This window comes from Ursus americanus, chromosome 29 (assembly GCF_024610735.1).
Source record: "Ursus americanus isolate L20-20 chromosome 29, mUrsAme1.1.p, whole genome shotgun sequence".
NCBI lineage: Eukaryota > Metazoa > Chordata > Mammalia > Carnivora > Ursidae > Ursus > Ursus americanus.
This window is the reverse complement of record NC_142155.1, coordinates 17,980,547-18,004,249: the sequence shown is the minus strand read 5'-3', so window position 1 is coordinate 18,004,249 and position 23,703 is coordinate 17,980,547. Positions and strand designations below refer to the sequence as shown.

Here is a 23,703-nt window from a genome sequence, read left to right as displayed (position 1 = left end):
ATTATCTCTTTAAAGACCTTAATCAAATACAGTCACACTGAAGGTTAGGGCTTCAATGTATGAATTTTGTTAAAAATATTTGCTAGAAAACTTTAAGAAGAATGTTATATCCATTTTGAGTGAGCAGATGTTTATAAAAGCTTAAAAAATAATGGAAGAACAGCAGAGAAGAGATTTTTATCATCATCGTAGTTATAATCTTTATAGAACTTTGGTAGAACCGTTTGACATACTGGAATTCATAGCATCGAACGAAATAACCTTCAAGAACTGTACTTTATTTTTAGCTATTTAATTTCATTTATATTAAAAAGTCTTTGAAGGAAAAAATCCCTTTTGGGAATTTTTTACTCCTGCAAGGCAGAATTAAAAAGATTATTAATTTTGTCAACTCAGATTTTGGAGTTGATTGTTATCAACCTATTCAAGCAAGATGGAATATCTGCTACCACGTACGTAAAAGGCTGATGGAACCAAAGAAAGCCTTTTTACTATGCTTTGCAGATAATACCACTAGCATAGCAGGATTTACTAACAACCACTGATTGCCTGCAAGAGAAGTTCATTTGCCGCTGAGAAATAAAATGATGTGCCTGGAGAAGGTAAGTCTTTCTCACATGATACCTAGTGTAAAGATCCTCCTGTCATTTAACTCCAAGAAGATTCTGGAATTAGTATGCTTGTAATGAATGCTGAGAAGGACGTGGAAATTCAGCGGTGATTCTATTTTCTCTAAAGCCAAATCCATTTCCACTGCCACGTTTTTAAATCCAAAATGTAAGCACAAAATGTTTGTGGAAAGAAAGTAGTTGATGCAAAAATATATTTTAAATTCTAAATGTGTATATGTAAAAGCAAACATTTAAAATTCACTTTTTATCATAAAACTTTCCAAATACACACAGGAAAGAACAGTATAATGAACCCTTTTGGACTTGTCACCTAGCATCTACAATTACCAGCATTTTATCACTCTTCTTTTATCTAATCTCCATTAACTTATAAATTTATTTCTATTTTCTGGAGTCTTTTAAAAAAATTCAAGATATCATATGATTTCACTCCCTGTGAATTTCTACATGTATCTCTAAAAGCTAAGGATTCTTTAAAAATACTATTATCACACTTAACAAAGTTTTTTGAATTTCATAAACACCTGTGTTTATGTGTTCAATGTTCACCAATTGCATTAAAAGTCCTTTTTGTGCTTTAGTTATTAGTTTGTCCAATTGTTTATTAGCTTGTTCAAGTCAGAATCTAAATAAGATCTACACATTATGTTTGTTTCACATGTCTTTAAGTTTCTTTTATCTTTTCTTTTCCTTTATTTTTTAAGGAGGCTCCATGCCCATCATGGGGCTTGAACCCATGACCCTGAGATAAAGAGTTGGATGTTCTATCTACTGAGCTGGCCGGGCACCCCTAAGATTCTTTTAATCATAATATTTCTCCCTTCTTTTTTGTTCTTTTTTTGTAAGGTTAATTTGTTAAGGAACCTGGGTAATTTGACTTGTAGAATTTTCCACATTCTGGATTTGCCTGATTGCATCTTCATAGTGAAAGGAAAAACAACTTTAAGACTGATTCTAAAAAAGCAAGTACATAAATAATAAAAAGAAATTAAAAGTAAATTAAAAAGACTGCTTCTAAAAATTATTAGGAACATCTCTTTCCTTCAGTTTTTAAATTGAGAAATAATTGACATACATCACCATGTACGTTTAAGGAGTGCCGTAAGATGGATCGATTTACATGTATTGTAAAGTGATTACTACAATAAGTTCAGCTAACATCCATCTCTCATACAGATAAATTTAAAAAGCAAAGAAAAAATAAATTTCTACTTGTGATGAGAACTCTTAGGAGCATTCTTTTGAGGAAGAACGGGATGTTTTATATCATAGGATTGTCTTTAAATATATATATGTATATATATCAAAAGTATCAACCAAATCTTCAAGTTCCAGAAATAAAAATAAATCTTTAGTCAATTACTGCCTGAGAAGAGGGAAAGCTTAATCCCCTCAGTAGCAACATCACTATCAGCAGTACTTACACTGACAGATTTACCCAGAAAAATCTGCCGCTCTTCTAAAGATCTCAGTTGAAAGTAAATAAAAAACTCCAACATGATAGTCTCACAAATGCACATATATTGACCATAAGGGTAACATAGTTGCCGCGTGTTGAACAATGGTTTTTCATGCACTGTGGGATCAAACTGCTGGGGCACCTGGCTGGCTCAGTCAGTAGAGCATGCAACACTTGATCTCAGGGATCTGAATTGGAGCCCCAGGCAAGGCGTGGAGACCACCTAAAATAAAAATAAAATAAAATATTTTTTTAAAAATTAAACTTAAAACTGAACTGCTAATACTTTTTAGTAATAAATGTATAATAATTAAATTTTTAGAGTTTTAGATTAATTATTGTTTCCTAGAGGTTTATTATTTTTTTAAGACTTTACCTGTCAGAGAAAGAGAGCACAAGCAAGTGGAGTGGCAGGCAGAGGGTGAAGCAGATCCCCACTGAGCAAGGACTGAGCCACCCAGGAGTCCCTAGAGGTTTATTCTTTTGTTTTATTTATTTATTTTTAAAGATTTTATGTATTTATTTGACAGAGAGAGAGAGACAGCCAGCGAGAGAGGGAACACAGGCAGGGGGAGTGGGAGAGGAAGAAGCAGGCTCCCAGTGGAGGAGCCCGATGTGGGGCTCGATTCCAGGACTCTGGGATCAGGCCCTAAGCTGAAGGCAGACGCTTAACGACTGGGACACCCAGGCGCCCCTAGAGGTTTATTCTTTTAATGTACCATTTCGTTTGGCATCAGTTAGTGCTGCATATTCACTTTACCATTCAGTCGTTTGTCATTTTCCTAAAATGTTAACCTCTGTGTGACTAAATACTCATTTTATTGCAATGTTTAAGAGATGCCCACTTCCTCCTACCCCAGCTGGAACTGGGGTGCTCCAGCACATCTTTAGTGTATAGGAATTTGATTTCCTCATATTCTAGTTAGTGATAACATATTTGAACCAAACAGCCCTCTGACCACTCATGGGGGGTAGGGGGAGACAGAGACAGACAGATCTAGTGATCCCGTAAGAAGTATCAATGGCTAAAATTTTTGTTTTTGTTTTTATTTTTTTTAAGATTTATTTATTCATTTGAGAGAGAGAAAGCAGGGGGGAGCGCAGAAGGAGGGGGAGAAAAAGTTCCAAGTGGATGCCATGCCAAGCACACAGCCTGACACGGGGCTTGATCTCAAGACCTCTGAGATCACAACCTGAGCCAAAACCAAAAGTGGGATGCCCAACCATCTGCACCACCCACAGGCCCCTAAAATTTTTGTTTTAGATGTATTTGCTTTAATCTGAACATTAGTGGGCTTCATACAAGCTCACAGTCTTCTATTACCATGCCTCTCTTTTCCTCATGTTCATTGCCTACTAAATCACTACAACTATGTTTGGTGAGGGGAAAGCACTGTGAAAATACTGATGGTGGGGCTGAAGGTCATGTCTCAAAGCCAGCAAAACCGTGAACACTTAAGATGCCAACGAACACCACATTCCCTGAAGGTAAGGCGCCAAAGCTGTCTATGTTCTAGTCCAGGCGCGGAGGAATGACCTCCTCCCCCTTCCACCCCACACTTAGTGTTCTGGATACCAAAGAAGCAGTGCTTTGTATCTTCACATTTAATGAGCTCCTTCACTGAAAACAACTTCTTTGGCTTCTACCTGCAGAAGCATGGGGACAAAATTCTACTCTTCTTGGCTCATGAGCCAATATGCTGTCCAGACACCACTTTCTTTGACCCCTGGCCTGGGGGATGCTGGAGTGGGGTGATTGGGGTATTGGTGGAATAAAGACAGAGGAAAGGATGACAATGAAACACAACAAAAATCCTTTTGTAGAGGTTAAAGTCTTCTTGCAAATCCATTCTTAGCAGATTTAAGTCATCAAGCCATGGAATGTTTATTGAATTACTCCTATGAGCCAAATGTTGTGCTGAGGGCTGGAGACCAAGATTTAAGCTGCATATAGTCTCTGTTCTTTTGAAGCCTACATTCCAGAAGAGAGAAGGAACACTAAACAATTAATATACACATGCTTAATAAAATAGTTACAAGTTGGCGGGGTTAGGAAAAAGTTGAGGTGTGCCCAAGAGAATATAATGGAGGACCTGGGAAATAGAGAGTTAGAGAAGGTGTCCTGAAAGAAGCGATGTTTGAGCTAAAATAAAAAAATTAATAGTTTCATGATTCCATTTACATGAAACATCCAGAATAGACAAATCTACGGAGACAGAAATTACATTAGTGAAAGTGATTACTGGTTGCTTAGGGCTGGCGGGAGGATGGGAGTTGGGCAATGATGGCTAAAAGATAAGAGATTACTTTTTGAAATTATTTAAATCTCCTAAAATTGATTGTGGTCATGGTGTGCAACTGTGAGTGTACTAAAAATCATTGGATTGCACACTTTAAATGTGTGAATTGTATTGTATGTGAATTATGCCTCCATGAAGCTGTTACCAAAAAAAAAAAAAAAAAAATCAGATTATGTCATTCCTTGCTTAACACATTCCCCAGTGGCATTCAATTTTGTTTGTAATAGATTCTAAATTCTCTGCTTTAGCCTACCGAGTTCTTGCCAATCTCGCAGCTTTCTGTCTGGCACCATATGCTCCAGTCACACTAGCCTTTTCTGTTTCTAGAGCATCCCAAATTCATTACCAACATAGTCTTGAATTAGCTTTTTCATTCCCTAGAGTACTCTTCCGTTGTGACCTCCCTGGTTGTCTATTGTCACACAGTCTCGTCCCTTTACTTTCTCTGGTCTGATGAAATCCTTTTCCCTGGTCCTCCCAACCTTTCCAGTATGTGCTCTAAATTCCAACTTAGGATCAGTAAAGTTTCCCACATATTTCTTTTTTTAATTTTTCAAAAAGATTGTATCTCTTAAGTAATCTCTACACCCAACGTGGGGCTTGAACTCACAACCCCGAGATTAAAAGTTACATGCTCTACCAACTGAGCCAGCCAGGTGTGTGTGCCCCTCCCCCCACTTTTCAAAAAGTTACGTACATGTTTCCTTTTTTTTTTTTTAGTTTCCTACGTATTTCTATTGAATGAGCTACCTGAGAGAACTTTTCTCCTAAAGCCTGGACCCTTCCAGCAAATGCTACATTTTCTTGAGTCTCTGTCTCTATAGATACTATATTGTACATAGTATTTTGTAACATTTTCTTCAGCAATTGTTTGAATTCAAACACAAATTATAAACAAGTTGTTAGCTTTCAGTGACATAATTAGAAAAAGTTTTAAATGGGCAACCTAACCTAGGAATGCCACGACTGGTCCTCTTTGAACAAAGCCATGACTACATTTAGTACCATAAAAAAAGAAGTCCCTCATACCTCATTCCAAGTCAGTTTTGCCTCATGGGCTTAGGCTCTGTTGCAACTTGCTGAGCTTCCTGTTGAAGTTGCTTCTCCACCCCTGGACTGAGTGACAAAGACTCAGCGCATCTCAGGAAACTGCAAGCTGCAGAAATGACTACCACCCCCTTCTTTATCTTCCGCTTGGTGTAAAGAGAGTTGTAATCCTTCCCATGCCTTTGGGCTACGGACCTCCCCTTTCGCCTTCCCACTCTGCCTGGGCCTAGTGCAGGCAGCATTAAACTTATCTGAATCGTATCTGATAAATCCGGTTCTCAACTACTCAGAGTACAAATCACAGCTCTTGCAACTGGGAGATCTGTCTTTAACTAGTTGAAAGTTATATTTAACTGCCTCTCAGCAGATCCCCATCACATCCTTGACCTAATTGAAATCTGGCTATTTCCTGAGGACCTTATTTGCTCTGCAACCCTCTCAAGCAGAGGCTACCTATTTTTCACACTCCTCTGACCTTCGGCTAGGTTTCCATTTCTCCACTGCAGCTTCTTCTGGATCATTTATTTCTTTCCATTCTGGGAGGGGGGGACCAAAGTGCTACCACTCTATCCCCCTCCTCATTGTCATCTTCTATCTGTTCCTGGTCTTTTCATGATGCTTTAGCTTCTAGCTCAGCCATCTGTACTCCTACCATCATGTAATTTTCACAATGTCAGTTTTCTTGTAAAGGATTCATTTAATACACTGAACCCTCACATCCTTGACACTTGCTTCCACTTCACCTTAAGTATTCATTCCCAGAGTCATATCTGAAAACTTTTCATCACCTAAAATTATACCACTTTCAATAGTCTTGATTTCAGAAATCCTCAATTTAGTCACCAGCCTGGCCTTCCACCACCCTTGCTTTACTATCCATAGTGCCGTAATTTTCTACCTCATTCAAATGCCAAACTAATGAACCTCACTACTCTCTATTATCTACCGTGTTCTTCTTGTCTTTACTTTCTGTGTCCCTCTGTTTACAGTCGATGGTCTATCAATGTTACTACTCTCTAAAGATTATCCACCACTCATTGCTTCTCTCTTCTTCCACTACACTTAACCTGGCAAAATCTCAACTCTAATTGAATCTAATTATCCACACTCTCAATGCCTATTGCTGGATAGTAGACTGTTCTGAGGTAAAGCACGCAACCAAGCTAACTGGCCTCATTTTATCATCACAGATGTTAAATAGACACCCAACACTACCCAAAACATCTCTTCCATTTTCCTTGGTAAGCTTGCTTTTCCACTCCTTGAAACATCAACTTCATTGCTTTTCCTTTCTCCTCAAATATTCCTGTATGCTTCCTTTGCTTACTGTCAGTCATTAGGAAGAACTCCTTCATCCTCTCACAACAACAAAACAAGAGTTTTAACTGAAGCTTTCCTTACTCTTCCCTCCGTTAAAATGGTGAGAGTAACCTTATGCCAATATAAGGCCAACTTTCAAAGCTTTAGGATCAGCTCTTAAACCAGCAAACTAGCTACTCATACACACACAACTTTACTTTGAGTAGACCTCTGTTCCCTCTTGCTGTTGCTCCATTTCTATGCTTCCCTTAATAACAAAACTTCTCAAATCAGCTGCTACTCACATTATCTCTGCCTCCATACCTATTTAGCGCTCATTACCTACTGTTTCTTCTTCTATTTCTACAGAGGGAGTATTAGCTGCAAATCAGCTAGTTTTTAAATATTGAGCCTGATACGATTCCTTTGTTTCTTATGTGGCAAAGGCATCACTATGAATTTTATTAGACACTATGAGTCTAAAACTGTTCTCAATTAACTTAAAATAAATTATAGGAAGAAAATTCCAGCAAAGCAAAGCGTACTCTTTGTAGAACATAATTATGAGAACAGCAGCAGAACGTACAGTGCCCAAGAGAGGGTTCAGCATGATTTATGCTAACGCACATTGCCTAAAGGTTTACATTTCAGTCTACCCAAAGTTAGTTCTCAATGTCTTAGGGTGTGCAATAGCACTCAGGACATGCATAAATACATAAATATATCAAGTCTACTAATGGCTGCTTTAAATATACATATCTTTAAAGAAAAATATTTCAGAACCAAGTAACATAAACATCAGTGCTGTGTGGGGCATCATTAAGCAAAAAAGTCAGGCAATTGCTAGCTTATTGCTAGGGACACAGAAAAGAAATGAAGTCTTGGTCCTCTAAGAGCTCAAAATCTTTTTTTTTTTTTTTAAGATTTATTCATTGATTTGAGAGACAGAGACAGAAAGTGCACAAGTGGGGTGGAGGGGGGCAGAAAAAGAGGGAAAGCATCTCAAGTAGACTCCCCGCAGAGCTCAGAGTCTGACTTCAGTGCTCAATCTCAGGACCCTGAGACCATGACCTGAGCCAAAATCAAGAGTTGGACACTTAACCGACTAAGCCATCCAGGCGCCCCTAAGAGCTCAAATTCTAATGGAAAAGACAGCAGCCTAATAAGTTCTATAAAAGAAGTGTGTACAGGATACAAAACAGAGAATGAAGTATTTTGCTGTGAGAGAGAGACAATTAGGAAAGGTTTTATGAATGAGACATATGAGTAAGAGTTTGCCAAATAGAATTTTCCAGTAGAGGTGGAAGCATGTGCAAAGGAATGGAAGCATGAGATTGCCCCACAGAATTGTGAGGAATTTGGTGGCTGGACTATAAGAAGCAAGTAAAAGATACTGGTGAATTGAGAACAGATCATGGATGATCTTATAAATCATGCTAAGAAATTAAACATAGGATTATATTTTAGTCAGTGTAGAGCTTTGAAAGGTCATAAGCAGAAGGGTAACATTAAATTAGCCTTGGCCTTTGAGAAAGATTGTGTCCTGGCCCGTGGTCAATAGATTGAAGGAGATTGGAGATCTCTAGGAAGGAGAATGGATAGGATTTGATACCATTCTGTTCATTTGGTCATTCTATAACTTGGTCACTACTTCAGAGGAAATGCTCTAAATACTCAGAACTTGTAAATAAAGTTTTACAAAGCCTTTAAGTAGGCTTCACGCCAAGTTTGGAGCCTGACATAGGGCTCGATGTGAGGCATGAGCCCATGACCACCGAGATCAAGACCTGAGCCCAGATCAAGAGCCAGATGTTCAACCAACTGAACCACCAGGCACCCCAAGTTTTACACATCCTTTAAAATGTTGTAGAGCTACATGGTTAACTGGGAGGAATCTTTACTGTATATAATTGATTTTTCAAAAGCCAATTTAAAGCAATACATATAATAAATCCCATTTTGTATATAAATCTTTGCATACTCAACTTTTATTTTCTTAAGATAAATTTCTAGAGGTTGAATTCTAAAGTCAGAAGATTAAAAGTTTAAAATATATATGGGATGAGGTGCAGGTGTGTGGATGTGTGTGTGTGTGTGTGTGTGTGTGTTGTTATATAGAACAAAAGTCTGTAAGATATATACTACTCTGATGACTGAACTTGTAGGTTGTTCTCAATTTTATATTATGAGCATCCCTGTACATACATCTTTAGATTCCTCTCCTACTATTTCTTTAGATAAAGTCCTAAGAATAGAAATTCTGTATCAAAAAGTGTGCACATTTAAGGCTTTTGAAAGATGCCTGGGTGGCTCAGTTGGTTAAGTATCTGCTTCTCTCTCTAATAAATAAATAAATAAATAAATAAATAAATAAATAAATAAATAATCTTAAAAAAAGAGGCTTTTGATACACCTTGCCAGATTTTTATCTAGAAAATTATCAATTTGTATTCCATCCTTAGTATATGACAGTTTATCCATGCCCACATCAACACTAAATGGTGACTTTTAAAAATATTTTACCTATCTGCCTGATGATATATGATATGAAGTTGATCATTTTCTTTTTTTTTTTTTAAGTTTTGTTTATTTATTTGAGAGAGAGAATGAACAAGTGGTGGAGAGTGGCAGAGGAAGAGAGAGAGAGAGAAGCAGATTCCCTCTATCCCAGGACCTGGAGATCATGACCTGAGCTGAAGGCAGACACTTAACCGACTGAGCCACCCAGGCACCCCATTTGATCATTTTCTGATACATTTATTAAAGATTTATTTTCTTCTGGAGTCTTAAACGTATCTGGAAATACTGTTAGACTAAAACGTGAGATTGGTATTCAACTCTAACTTTTCCCCCAATTGTTGCCATGTAGCAAATAATCCTTTCCCCACAGACTTGAGATGGCATCTTTATTAGAGACAAAAATTTTATTTATATTCATTTTTCTGCTTCCAGACTTTTTTTTAACAGCTTTATTGAGATGTAAATTCACAAACCACACAATTACCCCATCTAAACTGGGCAATTTGTTAATTTTTAAGGACTGTGGTAAAACATATATAAAAATTGCCATTTTAACCATGATTCAATGTACAACCTAGTGGCATTAATTACATCAAGAACGTTGCATTATTTTAAAACTTTTTCATCATCCAAATGGAAACTCTGTAACCATTAAATAGCAAATCCTCATTCCCACTGTTCCTGGCCTTCCTATTCTGCTAATTGACCACGTCCCTGTTCTCCAGTCTCATGCCATTTTTATTATGATAAAATTATATATTCTGGGACGCCTGGGTGGCTCAGTTGGTTAAGCATCTGCCTTCAGCTCAGGTCATGATCCCAGGGTCGTGGGATCGAGTCCCACATTGTGTCAGGCTCCTTGCTCAACAGGGAGCCTGCTTCTTCCCTCTGCCTGCTGCTCCCCCTGCTATGCGCGCTCACGCGCTCTCTCTCTCTCTGTCTCTCTCTCAGACAAATAAATAAATAAAATCTTTAAAAAAATTATATATTCTTATGCTCAAATTGAATGTCTATGTCCCACTCCTGCAGGTTACATTTTTTTTAAAACTTTGATGACTGTATCAGCTCTTCCATTCTCTTAGTTTAAAATTCTCTTGCCAAATTAAACAAGGAACGGCAATACGTTCATGGTTATTTTGGGGAGAATTGACATCTTCATTAAGTTGTTTTTCTCTACCTAGAACATAGTATGTCTTCATTCAACTTTCTATTTAAAAAAATAACAGTTTTACTGAGATGAAATTTACGTACCATACGATTCATCCATTTGAAATGTACAAGTCAGTTGTTTTTAGGAGATTCACAGATAGGTGTAACTGTAAGGATAGTCAATTTAGGACACTTTCATCACTTTGAAAAGAAACTCTATACCTTACACCCCTTTATCATTCCTTCACCAACAGTCCTAAGCAACCACTAATCTATAGATATGCCTATTCTGAAAATTTCATAAAATATACTCTATCTTGTGACTTGCTTTTTTCATTTAGCATAATGTTTTCAAGGTCCATCCGTGTTGTAGCCCATATTGGTACTTCATTCTTTATTGCCATATCCTATACCATTGTATGGATATAGCACATTTTATCTATTAATCAGTTGATGTACATTTACTTTGTTTCCACCTTTTGCTGTTATGAAAAATGCTGCCGTGAACATTCCTGTACAATGCTTTGCATGGACGTATGTTTTCATATTTCTTGGATATACATGTCGGAGTGGAATTACTGAATCATATGGTAGCTCTATGTTTCACAGTCTGAGGAACAGCGAGCCTTCTTTCTAAAGCAGCAGCATCACTTTACATTTCCGCCAGCAGTGTATGAGTGTTCTTATTTTCCATAGCCTCAACGATAATTGTTATTTTCTATCTTTTTTATTATAGATATCCTAGTATGTGTATAGTAGTATCTCATTGTGGTTTTGATGCGCATTTTCTCTAATGACTAATGTTGAGCATTTTTTCATATGTTTACTTGCTATTTGTATATCTGCTTTGGAGAAATGCAAATATAGATCCTTTGCCCCCCCCCTTTTTTTTTTTTAAAGTAAGCTCTACATCCAATGTAGGGCTTGAACTCGTGACCCTGAGATTAAGAGTTGCATGCTCTACTGACTGAACCAGCTAGGCACCCCATCTTTGGCCCATTTTAAATTGGGATGTCTTTTATTGTCGAGTTATAAGAGTTCCTTTTTTTTTAAGGTTTATTTATTTTTACTTTAGAGAGAGAGAGAACGCACACACACGTGAGTTGAGGGGAGGGGCCAAGGGAGAGGGAGAAAGAGAATCCTCAAGCGGACTCCCCATTGAGCTTAGAGCCCTATGCAGGGTCTGATCCCAGGACCCCAAGATCATGACCTGAGCCGAAATCAAGAATTGGACAGTCGAGCAACTGAGCCACCCAGGTGCCCCTGTAAGGGTTCTTTGTGTATGTATATTGTGGATACAAGTCGCTCATCAGATATATGATTTGCAAATATTTTATCTCATTCTCTGAGTTGTCATTTCCCTTTTCGATTTTGCCCTTCGAAGCAAACTTAACTTTGATGAAATTAAATTTATTTTTTTCTTTTGTTATTTTTGCTTTGGTGTCATATCTAGTAATCCATTGCCAGTTCTGAGATCATAAAGATTTACCCTTATGGTTTTCTCCAGGAGTTCTATAATTTTTGCTCTTATATTTAGGTCTTTGACCATTTTGAGTTAATATTTGTTTTTGTTTGTTTGTTTTAAAGATTTTATTTATTCATTTGAGAGAGAGAGAGCCAGATAGACAGAGAGAGAGCATGAGCAGTGGAGAGAGGCAGAGGCAGAAGGATAAGCAGACTCCCTAATGAGCTGGGAGCCGGAAGTGGGGCTTGATCCCAGGATCCTGGGATCACAGCCTGAGCTGAAGACAGACGTTTAACCATCTGAGCCATTCAGGCGCCCCGATTTTTTTTTTTAAGATTTTATTTATTTGACAGAGAGAGACAGAGAGAGAGGGAAGACAAGCAAGGGGAGTGTGAGAGGGAGAAGCAGGCTTCCCGCCGAGCAGGGAGCCCGATGCGGGGCTGGATCCCAGAACCCTGGCTGGGGTCATGACCTGAGCCGAAGGCAGATGCTTAATGGGTGGGCCACCCAGGGGTCCCCCAGATGCCCCAATTTTGAGTTAATTTTTGCATATAGATTGAGGTAAGGGTCCAACTCCATTCTTTTGCTTGCACCTAACCAGTTGTTCCAGTACATCTGTTGAAGAGACCATTCTTCCCCATTGGATGATAGTGAGATCTTTGCTCAAAATTAGTTGACCATGACACATGGGTTTATTTCTGGACTCTTAACTCTATTCTACTGATTAATAACTCTATCCTATGTCGGTATCACAGTACCTTGATTACTGTTACTTTGTGGTTAAGTTTTAAACTTGGGAAGTATGACGGGGCTCCTGGGTGGTTCAGTCTGTTAAGCAACTGCCTTTAGCTCAGGTCCTGGTCCCCAGGCCCTGGGATTGAGCCCTGCTTCAGGCTCCTTGCTCAGTGGGGAGCCTGCTTCTCCCTCTGCAACCCCCACCCCCACTTGTGCTCTGTCTCTCTCAAATAAATAAATATACTCTTAAAAAAAAATAAAATCGGGAAGTGTGTGTCTTCCAACTTTATTCTTCTTTTTCAAGATCGTTTTGGCTATTCCAGGTCAGGTTTCCTTTCAAGTAAAGTTTTTTTTTTTTCCCTTCTGTATAGTGAAAAATGCACATTTTTTTAACTTGTTAGGCTGTTTAAGTATTATATATTTTTGTTGGAATTTGCTTTCCTGACAGTATTGTAATCAAAACTTGCTGTTTTCGGAAAACCTATTAATTTTTTTTTGTACTGATTTTTTAGCAACTGGTCTAGTACGCAAGTAACTCCTTAACACTAATAGTCATTTATAATTGATTCTCTTTTGTAGGCAGTTATAGCATACTCAAATAGTAATCACTGTGTTTTTTCTTTTTTTATATCTGTCTTTTCTGGTCTTTTTGTATTGGCTAATATTGAATAATGGTGGTCATAGTCACAGCCTTGCTCATCCCTGGCTTGAGTGGGGATGCTTCTAATGTTTCACCATTTAGTGTGATGGATTCAGATAGCTATCGTTGATCTGCATCTTAAAAGGATGCAGGAACAATCCACTTGACATGGTGGTAGGGTCTGTGGTGACATTTGGGGTCAGTTCAGAAGAGGGCATTCCTGTCAGAGATAACAGCATGAACAAAGACTTTAGGTTGAGAGATAGTATGGATGTGTGTAGGAAACAGTAAGAACTTACATGTTGCTATATCATAAATTTAAAAAGCAGGGAATAGTGAGAAAAGATGCTGAAGAGCTGGACAAGGACCAATCCTAAAGTGTCTTAATGGTCATATTAAGAAGTTTGCATTTTATTCTTTTTATTTTGGAGAACCAGGGAAAGATTTCAAATAGGGAGGTGACATTGTCACCCAGGGACCTTATCACGCTTATTTCATTTATTTATTTTTAGGGAGGGAGAGAGAGATGGGAAGGAGGGGCAGAGGGAAAGGGAGAGGCCCCACAGCCAGTTCAGAGCCTGATGACGGGGCTTGATCTTACAACCCTGAGACCGTGACCTGAGCCGAAATTGAGAGGTGGACGCTTAACCGACTGAGTACCCCAGACATCCCTCATTAACACACTCTCTTTGTTAAAAGAATTTCAATTATTTTCATTATTTTCATTTGCAGTATGTCCAACCAGATAATGAATTATTTGCAGCTCCAGAACCACACAGATTTTCTGGAACTTACTTGTCCTTGAAGGCATCGCTATGTCAGAAATGCTTTCTCTCCACTCCAGGTGGGTTAAAACATGACTACGTGTCCTCTGTGTCAAGCACTGTCAAAGCACTTAGTAACAGAATTGATCCTTCCCCGTACCTTTTAGTTTTTAAAGTCCGCAAAGGTGCTTTCTATGCCTTGTGTTGACCTGGTGCATGGAAAAGTTTTATTTTATTGTTTGACCCCGCCTCTCTGGGCCCCCTGATCTCTAGTATGCTGTACAAAGTATGTACCCTGGGTCAGGACATGCACTTCCTTTCCACCTATTGTTATCTTTCTGGAGAAAGTAGGGGAAAACCTGTGTGGGAAGGGAGCAAGCCTGACATAAGGAACAATGTGTTCTGGGTTAAGCCCCTAAATTCCACAATGATCTTAGCAAAATGAATTCAGAATATTTTAATTCCACTACTTTGGTCCCATGTTTAAGAACTAAAAACATTTACATCTATTCTAAACTAACAGGAAAGTGTGTCTCTGTATAGAGAAAGTGTTTTCCAGGGGAAAAAACCCATTAAATATGTTTGATATTGTTATTGATTTTCTGTTTGCTGCAGTTAACTCCTCCCATTTTTTCATCTTTAGTGAACTGATACTGTAGAGACCAATGTTTCAGTGACGACAAGTATTTTTCACACCAAACTCGACCTGTGTACCAGTGCTGTGAGCTGTCTTCCATGGCCTCGCTCTCTGCCAGACTCAATTTTCTGGGTAAAGTTTTGCAAGATCCAAAGTTTGTCAATTTTCATTTTCCATAATTTTTTTAGTCAATTACAGGTCTGTTGATCAGTATTAGCCATTGTTAGTTGTCTTGTCTTGTTTTCTACCAAATTTAATTTTCCCGAGTTAATTTGGAGTTTTCAACGCTATCAATACAATCTGATTTTCCAATAGATCCTTTAACCGAAACACTGTCCCCATGCTGTTAAAGCCATTCCCATTATGATGGTTCTTTCTTCTAATAACCTTTTTATAGACTGGGTAAAAGACAGATTGTGTTTGTATCTGGAAGCAAAAAGCAAAGATTATTTAATGAACAAATGTGAGCCTGGGTGCTTGGCTGATTCAAAATAATAGTCAAAACATCATGCTTTGTGGTAATCTTGTTGGCTTTTTTAGGATTAGAAATCTTTGTTTTGTGAATGTGACAGGCTTATCACTTCTGTATTTCCTTTTTACCTCCATTGTGTTTTTTCATAAATGTACTAAAATGTCTTTAACAAGATAAGTTTTCCCCAGCTCTTCCAGGGAAACTCTCCATCTAATGATTTTCTGCTTGAATTAAGTCCCTTAGGATTGGATTTTGCTTACAATCTTATTCTTGCCCAATGCCTTTTTCAAATTTCATATTGAGGTCCAGAAGAAGAGTAAAAATAAATTTAAGACTTATTTGTGCAATTCATCCCAGACATTCCAAGTGAAAAAAATTTGATTACTCATTTCTGTTTTCCTTTCTCAAAAAAAAAAAATAAAAAAAAAAACCAAAACAAAACCCATTAAAAAAAGATTGTAAAACCAAGTTTTTAGGGATTGATGAGTCAAGGCAGGAGATGGAATTCTACAATTCCAGTAGAATTAGGACAATCTTAAAACTCCTTTGTGGAAGAGCATTTAGTATTGGGAGTGTTCGAAATACCAGAAGCCTGGATAGAGTGAAGAACAGCTCTTCACCACATGGCTGTGAGCTATTATCCTACTCTGCACAAATTTTACAATGTGAACTACGGTTGGCACCAGGCTTAAAACAACAAGTAAAGGTTACTGAAGAGCACAGGAGGTGCTAGCTATCATTCTTTAGTGGGTACTGTAATGGTCCTTGCAAAGAGAAGACACAATCCCTGTCCTTAAAGGGGCTCATTTTGGTCCTTGCGATGACTAGATTACCTCACAGTGTTTAGAATGGGCTGAGATAGGGGTCAGCCCAAGCTGCTCTGGAAGCATGTAATCTAGACCAGTAGTTTTCAAACTTTCTGGTCTCAGGACCCCTATACACTCTTAAAAATTACTGAGGGACTTCCAAGGGCTTTTGTTTATAGGGGTTAGTTATTCACCATCATAGGAATTAAATCTAAGAATAAAACATTTAAAAAAATAACAAAATTCATTGTTATAATCTGAGAAATACATTTTTCAACGAAATTTAATGAAAAGAGTGGTATTGTTTTAAATGTTTGCACATTTCTTCCACGTCTGGCTAAACAGAGGGCTGGATTGTCCTATCTGCTTCTGCATTTAATCAGTCGGTACATGTTTTGGTTGAAGAAAATGAAAATTTGGCCTCAAACATGTGCAATTGTCAAAGAACTAAAGCTTTTCTGAAAGGTCCTGGGAAACCTTCAGAGGATCCTCTTGATACATTTTGAGAACTGCTGACTTCGACCAGGAATGATTCTTGGAGAAGGCAACCTGATTCTTGGAGTAGGCAACTTGATTCTTGGAGAAGGCAACTTGAGTCCTGAAGACGACTAGCTATTTAAAGACAAGGTGAGAATGGAGGTGGTTAATGATGGGACTGTTGTGCACACCCAGCAGGGATTCTTGGGCAAGGGGCTCATCTACTCCGCTCTAAGCTACCATTCTTGAAAGCACACCCAATTAATGAAAAGTATCGGGAGTGGGGCAATTATGGCCGTCAGTATTACATTAACTAAGAAGCCTTCGTGCTTATTACAACCAAGAAAAATCGATCTATGCCCCACCCCTGCGGACTGCCAGAGAGAAGCTAGCTAAAGGCCCGCAGGCGTGCCGCGCCCTCAGAAGACTGGGAGGGGCGCGGAAGCGCAGGGGAGTGCGACTGCCCAGGCCCCGCGGAGGGGCGGCGCGGGAGGGCCCACACTGCGCAGGCGCAGCGTGCAGGCCGCGGCCCCCGGAACGGTAAACAGTGGGGTCACGTGACGCGGCCCGGCTCCTGCCCCCGCGCCGCCGCCGCACACCGATGGCTGCGGGGTCTCGCGCCGCCGCACGGTCCCCACGAGGCGAGCGACCCTCGGGCCCTGGGCGGCGGCGACTGCTACGAGGATAAAGAAGGCGGCGCGGAAGCCAAGCTAGTGTCGTCAGCAGCAGCCGCTCGGCCCGGTGAGGAAAAAAGGCTGTGGCAGCGACGCCGACGTCCTGCGCGTACCCCCTCTCCTCGGTACCCACCGGGCCCCCTCCTCCTCGGCGGCGGCGGCGGCGGCAGCGGCCACCATCTTCCTCTTGCTGCCAGTGGTAGCGCTCGTCTGGCGGAGCTGGGTGAGTTGCGGCTCTGGCCGCGGCCAGGGAGACGGGCAATCCTCCCCTCCCCCATCCCCTTCCACACGCACAGCGCCTCCGCGGGCCTCTCCGCCCCTCCCGCGGCGGACACTCCGCGCCTTTCTCCCGCGCAGCCGGGAAACCTCACCGGCCTCTTGCGCAACGTCCTCGGCCTTCCCGGGCCGCGCCTCTGTAGCCCGGGACCGTTTGGACCGCGGGCTGGGAGGGAGGCGCGGCGGCGAGGTCGCTAGGCGGAGGGTCGGGACCGCGGCCTCTCCCCGGCTCCTGCTCCCGGGCCTTTGGCGGTGAGTGTGCCCTACCGCCGCCGCCGCGCGGGCGCGCAGGCCCGGAGGGACCGCGGGCGCTGCCAGGAAGGCCTGGCCCGCAGGCCCCCGGACCTGGCCCTTCGGACCTCTTCCCTCCTAAGGAGCCCGGCTTTGAGCTTTGGGCCCTGGGTCTGGGAAGCCAGGATTGGCCTTTGCCGCGAGGCCGAGCCCCGTCCCAGCTTTTGGAGAGGGGGGAGTTGGCGCTCTATCCATCCTCCTGCTACCGCGCGCTTTTGTGCTCGGGACCCAAACTGTCGACTCCTTTTGCCTAGTTTGAAATGGGAAGCCTAGAATCTGGCCTTCGGATAATACGAGTAATTTAATGAACCACTTGTCGATACGTGCGTGTTAATGGTGCTAAATAACTGATCACCTGACACGGGGGGGGGCGGGGAGGAGGGAGAAAGGGAGAGAATGTTGGTACCGCGCACAGTCCTGTTTCCCTTCTTTCCCCCAGCAATGTGTTGCCGGGTCCGATGACCTTTTCCCATCTTTGGATTTTTAAATGCCATTTTCTAGAGACTATGATTCGAGGTAGTTTGAATGCATGATTATTGGTGCTATTCAGGAATCATTCGCAGATTATGATCATGGATAATCATTAATGTAAGTGGCAACAACACTTTGATATCTATCTTTTTTTAAATCTTCGTTACATGTAGAGATACTTAATTTAAAATGAGACTGATTACTGAGCCTTTCCCAAATGCTTTATTACCTTATTTTAGCTAAAATTTTTAAAAAATGATACAGTAAACTATTTCGGGAGTATTTAGATAGTACATTGTTCTCTTTAGTTACTATTTTGGGGTAGAACTTGTCTTCCTTTTTACAAACTGGTTTGAGATCTTCCAAAACTACGCCTCCATTACTCATTCATTTCCTACCATTTTTTGATTCTTGAATGAAGTGTTTGGGATTGTGAAAATGTTTGTAGATGTATTTGTGGTTGGAAAGAGACATGAGTCAAAGAACCAAGAAATCTTTGCCCCATTCTTCTGTTTTTGAATTTGTGTATTCATTCCAGAGCACAAGAGATGTGCAAAGATTATTATTTCGGGTAGTTTTTACCTCACTACCACTCGACCTTTTCTTAATTTTCTATTATTATTTTCTGTTCAGTTCTTGTGTTTATTAGTCCTATATTACAGTAATGAATTTTTTCTCCATCCTTATCACTATTACTATTTTAAATTACAAATTTCATTTCCCCATGGTAGTAATATAATTTGAGAAAGAACTTAGGAGCTATTATTGGTCTGATTAAGCCGCACACAGTTCGGTCAATTCTTGAGCTGCAGAAAGACTTCTGCTCAACTGAAGTTGGCCACTTTTTAAGTATGCAGAATTACAACAATAGGTTTTAAGCTTTATTTGATAGCTGTACTGGTGATTTGTCAAAAGGATAACAAATGAGTTACTGATGGGACCAGTTTTCCCCTGTTCCTTGCATGCTTTATAGGTCCGTTTATTGAAGAGCATGAAAATGTAATTTATTATAGTGCTTTTGCATCCTTTGGGAGGGTAGTGAACTTCCTTATCTATCACACTGAATTAGTTATGCATTCCATGCTGTTGGGATAGACTTCACATAACTTTAGTTGATCCTTTGGTATACTCATCTGTTGCATAGACAGATAAGTCAAATCTAAGAGAAGCGGTATGTGTAAATGTAGGTGAAAATTGGCGTTGGTTAAATGCAAATTTCAGAATAGAAAAGTGGAAAGGAAGTTGTCTTTATGTTAAAATTGTTTAAAACCGTATTATTAAAATTTAAAATGTATTGAGATTGGAATTAGTTAAGAAAGGTTGATTATTTTTGACTTATGTAATAGCATATTAATAAAACTTATTGATAAAAGTTTGGAAGGCAGCAGTTGACAATTTGGATAACTGCAAAATTATTCTGAATTTAGATTTTTACATAGTATGGATTATATTTGGAAAAAACTGATGAGTGTAAGTTATGCATACACTTCTGTTTTTTTTGAGTGCTAAAACATAATGGTTATCTTCCTTGGTAATATAGTGTTTGATTTTTGATACATTTTGCTTTCTTAAATGGGCACTTTTATTTCTTGTTTGTTTTTTACACAGATTTCTCATGAAATCCTTTTTACTTAATTCTTTGTCTAGAGATAAGATGTTTTCTATTTCTTAACGGGATAATGAGATTTATTGATTAGTAGCTCAGGTTTGTAGATTACCCATAACTACTTCACCAGTGTCATGAAGTATCAGGAGGGGGGCTGATTTCTAAATATTTTCATTCATCCATGTTTCAGGAAGTCTTTTCTACAAGTGGCTGCTGATTTCTCATTTGTGTGGAGCTGTACATCTTGGGCTCTGTTTCTCTCTTATTTCTATTTGGAGCACCTCTGAGAATCCTGGAGTATCTTTTCTGAAGCTTGGACATTTCATTTTTAACTACAAATATGATTTGGCAAGTTGTTAGACACTTACAACACAGTTGCAGGTTGAACAGCAAAAGATACTCCCTTTTAGTTGCTGCTGTTTGATTACTGGGAAAAGATATGGAGGGTATTGGTTTGATTCAAAATATCTGAGACCCAGGTGCTGTTCGTACCCTCAAGAAATCTGGAATAGATTGAGAAACAAGAGTCAAAGACATGAGATGTTAAATCATTGTATTAGAGTTAAAAGAAGAAATTTCAAGAATTATAAGACGCGTTGCGTGAGAAATTGTCAAATGTATAGACTGGACACTTACTCCTATGCATTGTGTGTTTAATTTGGATCCTTTTTTAATGGTCAGGGGATTTTCATTTTTATGATCATTTGTACCATGACGAGAGGTGATAGATGAAGAGAAATAGTTTAATAAAAATTTCAAAATATTATCCAGAAGTTTTAATCCACACAATCTACTAGATGAAGTTTTAAATGGCATAGTAGATTGTACGGAAACGCTAAACTTAGTAGTTTTGGTTTGTTCATAATTTGTGTGAGTTGGCCACATGAAGAAATTCTAAAATTGTAGATTGTGAAAATAAATTGCAGTTTGTAGTTGATAACTTCCAAAATGATGTTTACACACACAGAGGATAGCCACTGTATTTTTTATGTGTAGGGAGTGGCTAAGTGTGTATTTTGGAAGAAGTGTATGTCACTTTATTTTTAGTATTTTTAGGATTTCATTAATGATATATTAAGAACAGAAAAATTAGTGTGTGTTATGTGAGTAGAGTGCATAAAGTATAGTAGTTTAAACGTGCATACTCAGAAAAAAAAAAATAAACGTGCATACTCAGGAATCACACTGCCTGGGTTCCAGTTTGGATATACTGGATATGTGACCTTGGGCAAACTACATAGTGGTTTGGGCCTCAATTTGCTCATCTGTAAAATAGTTCTAATCATTGCACCTACCTCAGTTGTTGGAAGGAACTAATGAGGTAATCCATACAATACACTGAGCATAGAACCTGGCACATAGTTTATGCTAAAAGTACATGTTAGCTAATGCTTCCCATAATATCAGTACGATATAGTTGTAAACTTTGAAGTTAACTCATACAGTTGGCTAGTGTAATTCTGCTTTTGCCAGTTTCAACGTGTACTTGATAGTTCCTTTTCTAGATTCCTAGGTCGGCTTTAGTCTTAGTATGGCAGACACCTTGGCTTCTTATATATTCTTTTACCTGATAAATTCAGAAAAGTTAACGAACCTCGCTGCTTCTTGTAGATTCTAACCTATGAAACTAGAGTAGAATTTGATGTGTGTGTTCAGAGCAGTTGATTAGGTTGCTTTGCTCTATAGAATTGTACTTTCTAGAATTGTGTCGTGCCACATGGTTTAACCATTTAGTGATTTTCCTTACCTCTGTCCTGGAAGGATAACCTATTATTCATATTTAATGTTGTTATATTATGGTGGTTAAGAACTGACCTTTGTCTCAGAGCAGAATTGAGTCCCAGCTCTGTCACTTATTTATTCTGTAATATTGGGTGTAACTTTGCTAAACTTTAGCCCTACTCTTATAACTTGAGAATAATGATAGTACCTTCCTAATTGTGTGGTTGTGAAGATTAAATGGCATGCATTTAGGTTTAGCATAGTGCCTGGCACATAATAAATATTCAATGCATTTTACTTTATAAACAGATAATATAGGGTAGTGGTCAGTACATTGATTCTCTAATGAAATTTTCTGGGTTCAGGTTTCAGCTCCACCACTTACTACAGCAAGTAATTTAATCTCCTTGATCCCAATTAATTTCTTCCTTCCTTCCTTGCTTCGTTTCTTTCTTCCCTTGTTTACTGGATTATAATACAGCATTGTTGTGAGGAGTAAATTAAAAAATATAGAGCAGAGTTTAACTTTAGCATTTTTCTGGCTGGATAATTCTTTGTTGTGAGGTTTTCCTAGTGCATTGTAGTATATTTACTAGTTTTATATTTACTGGTATATTTACTATATTTGCTAGTTACCTGCCCTCCAGTTGCGATGGTCAAATGTCCTCTAGAGGGGCATAATCACCTCTGATTGAGAATTACTGATGTAAAGCATGTAGAACATTGCCTGGTGTGAACTTAGGGCATATCATTTTATGTTTTTCACCACCATTAGTAGTGGTACTTTTACTTTTCTACTACTGCCTATTAGACATTTGTTCATGGTAAGCATGCCTGATGAATTGATGGCTTAATATAAACTGTAGTATAGAGGCTGGAAGGCACCAAGTTTCCATTCCCACGGCCTTTGCATTTAGGTCTTTGCCTGGGTTGGTTTTCCCCATTTTTGTATGGATGACTCTTTCCAGTTTTTGACTTACATGTTGTGCTATAATAAGCAAGGTCTTCATTTAGCATTGCATATAGAAACCCTCCTCCTCCCCCCATGACTATTACCCTGTTTAATTTTTCATCATAGATATTATAATCTCCTGAATATATTTGTACCCCCCATGCCACCCCCATACACATACACACAAATATAGACTGTATGAGACAGAGCTTCATCATTGGATAACCTCTTAGGGCCTTTAATAGCTTTTGTGATTTATTGTTAGGCTTAGATCTATTTTTTTTTAAAGGACATAACGTAAAACACATTGTTTTACTTTGAAGATGCTTCTGAAAAGTCGAGATAATTTTAATGTATTAATTTAAAGAGGATTTTTGTAGAGGTGTAATTTTTTTTGTGCTGTTGGTGCTTTCTAAATCTTTCTGCTCTCTATTCATACATGGAACAGTACATGTTGGTGTTTTTCAGCATAAACTAAATTTGGCTGCAGTATAATTTTTTGTGAGTTAAGATAAAATAAGTATTTTAAAGCGGTAAATATCTTCAAACTCACATTAAATTTTATTCAGAATGTTGGTAGCAATACTTATTTTTTAATTGTATTCTGAGTCTTTCTAAATGGTCTATTAGGACCAAACTCTGTTGTTCATAATTAGCACATGCTATTCCTTTTGCTTGGAGTATCCTTTGGATCTTGAGGATCCAGCTGCTTAGATTTTCTTGGCCTTGTAAGTTTCACTTTCTTCTGTGATGATGTTTGCAGTCCTCCAACATGAAACTTTATATTTCGTTGTGATGCTTACATGTTGTATTTTGTTTATATGTTTATACTCTTATATTGTGAGTTCCTTAAATTTTGAGAATGGTGTTTGTTTCACTGGTACCTATGATAACTAATTAAGTGGATTATCCAGTTCTCTGACTTAGCTGGATATATTTTATGGTCTGTAAACATGAGATGTGACTGTGAACTGAGAAAAAATTTCTGATTTTAGCATATATATTCCCAAATTATTAGTATCGATTTGATTGGATATATACGTATCATTAGTCACTTAGCATACACTCTAGGTATGCTTGTTATGTTTTATTTTTCTTTATCTTTTTGAAGATTGTTATTATTATTATTTTTACTAGAGTGGGGGAGGGTCCTAGGGAAAGGGTCAGAGAGAATCTCCAACAGGCTCCACTCAGTGTGGAGCCCGATGCGGCCTTGATTTCACAACCTTGAGGTCATGACCTGAGCTGAAATCAAGAGTTGGACACTTAGCTGACTGAGCCACTCAGACACCCCTTGAAGATTTTATTT

The 23,703-nt window shown here is 38.9% G+C and overlaps 1 protein-coding gene and 1 non-coding gene across 6 annotated transcripts in view; one reads left to right on the top strand and one right to left on the bottom strand.

Moving 5' to 3' along the window:
- Positions 1-4,976: 4,976 nt before the first annotated feature.
- On the bottom strand, positions 4,977-5,049 carry TRNAK-UUU (transfer RNA lysine (anticodon UUU)). Its single transcript has one exon. It is a non-coding gene; the product is annotated as a tRNA-Lys (tRNA).
- A 12,109-nt stretch (positions 5,050-17,158) lies between these two features.
- Positions 17,159-23,703, top strand: part of PHF3 (PHD finger protein 3) — an 84,050-nt gene continuing 77,505 nt past the window's right edge. Inside the window, exons 1-2 of one of the 5 annotated variants that reach the window (XM_045803170.2) lie at positions 17,170-17,299; positions 18,083-18,231. In XM_045803170.2, coding sequence (XP_045659126.2) covers positions 18,230-18,231 — 2 coding nt within the window. In that variant the 5' untranslated portion in view covers positions 17,170-17,299; positions 18,083-18,229. Of the gene's footprint in view, positions 17,300-17,467; positions 17,605-18,082; positions 18,232-23,703 lie in introns of those variants that run through there. The other 4 variants (XM_045803181.2, XM_045803198.2, XM_045803209.2 and 1 more) reach the window with 4 other exon arrangements.